At 42.4% G+C, this 6425-nt stretch overlaps 1 protein-coding gene across 1 annotated transcript in view; it reads right to left on the minus strand.

Moving 5' to 3' along the window:
* Positions 1-1269: 1269 nt before the first annotated feature.
* The window catches only part of GPR149 (G protein-coupled receptor 149), a 48105-nt gene continuing 42949 nt past the window's right edge, over positions 1270-6425 (minus strand). Inside the window, exon 4 of the mRNA XM_026650204.1 lies at positions 1270-1842. Coding sequence (XP_026505989.1) covers positions 1270-1842 — 573 coding nt within the window. The remainder of the gene's footprint in view (positions 1843-6425) is intronic.

Genomic DNA, 6425 nt, shown 5'->3' on the forward strand with positions numbered 1-6425 from the left:
TTGAAGGAGGATGTGTGGCTGGGACAGACCTGCACCTCAGCCATACTGTGACCCTGCAATGGCATGTAGAGGCTATTGCAATAAAGTTAGGGTCACTCTCAGGGTTGTACCTTGGGTTGCACCATCCCTGGCAGCCTCTGAAGAGGTGGAGTGCACCTCACCTACACTTTCTATGCTAGTGCTTGCATGGGGATGACTCTGGCCTTGATAACCTTTAAAGAGGAAAGCAGCTGCATTTTATGCAAATTAAGCATGATGGTGTTGTTCCTGGCACGTTGCCAACATGACCCTTGTTTGGATCAAGTATGGACACCCTGTAAGGTTGGAAAGCTTCTTTTCCTTACATGGGAAGCGAAGGTGGGGGCAGGAAGCGGGTTCCTTAGATTCCATGGGATAAGTAAACTGAACATTGATACACATGTACAAAGGAATGTTGAGCGATTAGAACTTTGTTGAAATACATGTTACCATATTTACAGAATGCGCATGCTCACATTTCAGCTACTCAGATTCAAAGTTGATATTATAATGGTTAGTTACTTATGTGGTACATAGGAATTGTGTACATAACAGTGGAAACTTAAAGCACTTAAGCCTCTTTTATCCTGTATTTAACCAAATCCTGTATTCATCTTCTGGCTTTAGCTATTTTTTTCTGATAAATACTTCAGCCACAAGACATCAGTCATACAGAATTGTGACAGAAGGCCAAAATAAGTTAAGAATCTTTCTTTGGATGGGAATGGTTTGATCATTCAGTTTTCACAGGTTTCCATGGGTAGATTGCCCAGTGCCAACAAGTAACCAAACAGCTTCTAAGCTTCTATTCAGAAAAGATTTTAGAAATTATAGTAACAAAAAACCAAAGCTAAAACACAACAACCACCAGCAGTGTTGCAATTCTCTAATCAATATTATAAAAGCAATTAACTATTTGATGTTTTCCCATCCATACATTTTTTAAAACCCTCTTATTGGTATAGTCCAGTGGTTCTCAACCTAATTACCATTGTGGGCCATGTACGCAGCACCTCGTTATGTGGGCTGCATCCACACAATGCACCTTTATGGCCCTGAGGATGTCACATGTGCCACAGCTGTGTATTGATTGGGCTGCAAGCGGCCCATGGGTCGCATGTTGAGAATCACTGGTATAGCCAAACAAAATAAAATTACATGTTACAGAAGAGAAAAGTCATTGTGTTTGATAGATCAATTGAATCAGAGGAGGAGTGTCAGTCAAATCAGATTTACTACTCTAAGTGTCTTTTAATTGCTTTTGCCATCTTCTTCCCTTTTTCTGTATGCTTTATTTAACAATTGTATTTCTTCCTGATAACCATCTCTCTCCATATGCTGCTTTTTACTATTCCGCCTATGAGCTTCAACAGTGTCTGGAATTGATATGTTAATATCGCTGTCAGGATTGTTTGATGGTATAAAGAGAGAGTAGGAAGCAGTTTCTCCTAAATCGCATGAAACAAACCTGTTTTCTTTCCGTGAATAACGCAAGGACGGGGATCTGACCTGGGTAGAGGACTGGCTGATATTACTGATGATTGATACAGTATCCATGGCCTCTTCATTGTCGCAAATTTCAAGAACTTCTAAATGAATTTTAACATTTGTGTCTGCAAATGTAGTAGGAGAATCCTCAGGGTTTGGCTCATGACCAACACTCTTTGATCGATATACTTCAATTTTCTTTGATGTGGGTGTTATTTTTTGCCCTTCAGTGCTTACCTCGTAGGTAGATAAAGAGAGTGTTTTTCCCGTGGGTGCATGGAGAGATACAGTCCCTTGAAATGCACATAAAGGAATAGCTAAGGCCCCACCTGAGCGCTGGAAAGAAACAGAATTGCCATTATTTAATGTTCATTTCTGAAGTCAGAATCCATTATAAACAAGCCAATTATGCCTAGTTTATTAGCTTGCTTTCACTACTGTACATTTTCTCTAGGAACATTAGAAGCCTGGTATTTAAATCAACAGTATGATTTTTTTAAAAGGGTTTAAAGCACCTATTGTTTTCAGTGAGCAAGGCTCTTTATGATGCATTTTAATATAAAAGGCAAGGTTATTATAATAAGAGTGACTATGGCTCAGTTATAGGCATGGACACAAAGTAACTTCATTATAAGATTTCTATAGGATTTAAATGTAATCAAAGCCTGGTCCACATGGGGATCAGGACTGTGCTATGAACATATTTAAGCACAGTTGGCGGGACAGGAAGGAGAGGGAATGGTGAGAAGGGTGCTAGATAAACTATGCCAACTGGCACTCTATAGCACAGATTTATTACAGAACTAACTTGGTTACAGAGAAATGGTGTTACAACCCTGCTAGCAACTACCATGCTTCAACGTGGTTGTACAGTAGCAAGCACTGTTCTGCTCCCAGAGCAAGTCAGGATTTTAAAGGGGTGCAATCCCCTCCGCAACAGAGGAACAGTCACGATGTTAAAACCATTGGAAAGTGAACTCCATTGCAGTCCTGAACTACCTTGTGTAATGCTGCAGCTAGGAATTCTTAGCATTTGCATTTGAGTTTATACGGAGAAAAGTCTCTCCAAAAGTTACATTCCTCCCAAAAAACATGTTAGTAAAGGTACAGGCATTACAAAGAGAGTCATTGAAAGGATCTGCATGAAAAGGACTAGAAGAAATTGAGCACTTCTATATGGACTGTAGTAGCACAAACCCCTGCGGTTAGTCTGTATATCTTGTGTCCCCCCTCGGTCCCTGATCCACAGAGGAGGATTATCGATTACAGCCCCTTGCTACAGAGCTTGGGTCTTTAGCTCAAACTGTGAAGACTCAGTCTTTTAACTCTGGAGGTCTCCAGTTCAATCCCTGGCATTGGCTATGCTGGCAGCTGTTACAATAGTAACTGCAGTCCTTGCAAAACTACAAACGGCTGAGCTACCTGGCACACAGGGATTGGAGAGTTGCCCCAGCAGGGCTTCTCTACCTCCTGCTCCCCAGCAGATCTGCTACAGTTTGGGCCTTGAGTGTCCCCAGAGGGGCAGTGGTCAGCATCTCTAATTAGCCTTGTTCCAAGGCAGGAGGAGCTTTGCCCAAGGCAGACAAATACTTGCCAATTTTGCAGTGGGCCACCCTGGGAGGAGATGCCAGAATAGTTAGGAGGGATGCAGGGCAGAGGAGAAAATCACGGTGACTCTGGAAAGCTGCAGAGCCCAAATCCACACCCCCAGACACTTAGTACATCTACATTGGAGCTGGAAGGTATAATTTCCAGCCCAAACAGATGTACCTGCATCAGCTTTGATTGAGCTAGCACCCTAAAAACAGAAGTATAACCCTGGTGGCGCGAGCAGTGGGAGGAACTAGTCACCCTGAGTATGTACCTCGGGTCCAGGATGGGATCGTACTCGGGGAGGCTAGTCCCTCTCGCTACAATGGCTACTCCTTCTATTTTTAGCATGCTAGCTCAGTCAGAACCAGTACAGGTATTTCTACTTGTGCTGGAAATTACACCTTCCAGTTGCATTGCAGACAGACCTTAAGTGTATGCCACCTCTGCAGGTAAGGCCTCAGGTAGCTCTTTGAGAGTCACCCAGATTTCCTCCCTGCTCATGTTATGGGTCCAACATAGCTGGCTATGGGAACAGCTGCTGTTAGGGTACCAGACATCAAGTGTGAAAACTCGGGAGAGGGGGTTGGAGGTAATAGGTGCCTATATAAGAAAAAGCCCCAAATATCGGGACTGTCCCTATAAAATTGGGACATCTGGTCCCCCTAGCTGCTGTATATAGGGCTGAAGGTTCAGGAAGCAACCACCAGCCCCAGTTACTCTTCTCTGGACCCCTTCCCCATCTGCTGCTCCAACGCAGTAGTCTTAGCTTTCTGGTAAACTGGGGAATGAAGTAACCAGAGGAGGAAGGGAGAGGAGAAGAATCAGCCAAAAGGGGTCTGGCAATAAACAGAAAGAAAAAGGATGACAAGGAGGGAAAAATCCACAGAAAACCAGGATTGGAGAGAGAAAATGGACAAAAAAATGGACAGAAAAGGAGAGACATCAGCAAATTTGTGAAGACATGGTACAAGTTTATAAGGCAGGCAGAGTGGGAGCAGTACCTATTTGCCCTCTACCCCTTCCCAAGGGAGGGCTTTAAAAAGGGGCGGGATGGAAAGTATCTAAGGTCAGCAAAATTTCCCCCTGATTTGTGATGAAGCCACATACAGCTGGCAGACATGAATATTGGATAAATCCTACACTGCGGAGAGCTCAGAGTAGAACCCTAGTTCCTCAGTTCCAAAAAACACAGGCCTTCACTGCTTGAGTCAAAGGGACACTCTCTCAGCTAATGCTAGTAGAGGGGCCATATTCTCTCTAATGGCTAACTACTAGAAGGGAACCAGGTAAAATAACTGGAAGCAGGGATGTGTATTGGGATTACTTGGGAACTGAAAGAGGGTTCCTCCATTTTGACTGGCCCTGATTTTCATCTCCTTTCACAGTCAAGCTGAGCAAATCTTTAGTATCAAAGCAGTTTAGCCCACTGACATGAAAGGTAAATTTGCTCTTGAGAGGGCCAGGAAAGCAATTATTTGCGGGTTATTAAGGAAAAGATCTTGTGATGGAACCTGGTAGAATAAGTCAGGAGTTTTACAGGGCTGCCATGCTGCTAATCAAGTTGTATGAATCCTTAACACAGATACAAAAAGGCTGCACTTGCAAAGAAAAATGGGATCCTATTGTGCAAGAGACTCTTATTAGACTCAGGCCTATTCTGGTGCTTGGATAAAGCAACTAGCCTGAAAAGAAGTTGATTTGCCCTGCCAGAAATTGGCCTGCCCTGCTGGAAGGAAATAAAAACAACATTTGCCTTCTTTATAGATTTGTCAGAGAAAGAATTTGTCAAGAATTGCCCCAGTTTACATTAAGTAACAGACGCAGCTGATGTTCTGTGTCTGGGTCCAAGGCCTGGTCCACATTAACCCCCCACTTCGAACTAAGATACGCAACTTCAGCTACGTTATTCACGTAGCTGAAGTCGAACTATCTTAGTTCAAACTTACCGCAGGTCCAGACGCGGCAGGCAGGCTCCCCCGTCAACTCCGCGTACTCCTCTCGTGGAGCAGGAGTACCGGCGTCGACGGCGAGCACTTCCGGGATCGATCTGGGATCGATTTATCGTGTCTAGACAAGACGCGATAAATCGATCCCAGATCGATTGCTTACCGCCGGACCCAGTGGTGAGTATAGACGTACCACAACTTTTAGTTCTGTCTATAAATGTGTGAAAGCCTGATTCAATTCACAGGGTAAAACTGAATTCATACGGAGGGCAGGAATGGTGTGCCTTGCAGCAGTGGAGGATAGTGGGCCAGAGAGTGAAGTAGTTCAGAAATTCATTTCCAAATAAGTGATAAGACCTAGGACTCAATTCTCAGCCCTGGCTCCAGCTGCTTTCTTTGTGCTGTGCAGGCTCCTAGTCTGCACCATTTGAAGTTCTCTGTTCAAGGGTCCATTAGTGTCTGCATTTCTGGCAGCTAATCTGGTTCAGAGTCTGGAGTACTTTCTAAAAAACACACTTAGGTTGTGAAGGACATCTGGAGTGTATGAAAAAACAAGATCAATAAGGACTGAACATTCTACCACCTATTAATTGCAAGGTTAGATTCTTGTTTAAGATATTACAGATTTGTAAAATTGGATGTTTAAAAGACAGAGTATATCCGAGGCCATCAGAGTGAATTCTTTCTTGAACAGAATGAGTAGTTGCCACTGCCATAGTTCTCACTGCTCTTTCTGCATAGTTTATTTTTGAGTAAGAGATCAACATCCATCTTAAGTAGCCAAATGTTCATGCCAAATTTATACTTTTCCCGGTGTTCAGTGAACTATATAATTTCAATAGTTACATCATAATTTAGCTGTGTATTAATGGCCAATAAATATGATTAATCTTCATAGTCATTATAGCTGTAGCAGACACAGAATTAAAATCATAAACTCACAAATTGCCACTTAAATGGCCAGTAATCTATCTCCTGCATGCCTTAACAGAGCAAATGTTAATTAAACAAACATGTTAAAAAATGCAAAATATTATGACAAAAACCCAAATCAGCCTAATACTAAATAAAGTTAATAGGCCTTATATTGTCCCATGGTGTTTGTTAAAAGAGATGGGGAGAAAATGATTCTCCCGTCCTAGGAACATTTTTGAGATTTCAAACTTTTTTCCCTTTCCCAAATTGGGATGAAATATTGAAACCTCAAAAAATATTGTGAAGTGAAAAATCTTTAAAATAAATCAGGTTTTGGTCAATTGAAAATATTTCATTTTGCAAAAAAGAACAGGAGTACTTGTGGCACCTTAGAGACTAACAAATTTATTTGAGCATAAGCTTTCGTGGGCTACATCCGAAGAAGTGGGATGTAGCCCACGAAAG

This window comes from Terrapene carolina, unplaced genomic scaffold (genome assembly GCF_002925995.2).
Source record: "Terrapene carolina triunguis isolate 2854851 unplaced genomic scaffold, T_m_triunguis-2.0 Scaffold88, whole genome shotgun sequence".
Classification (NCBI taxonomy): Eukaryota; Metazoa; Chordata; order Testudines; family Emydidae; genus Terrapene; species Terrapene triunguis.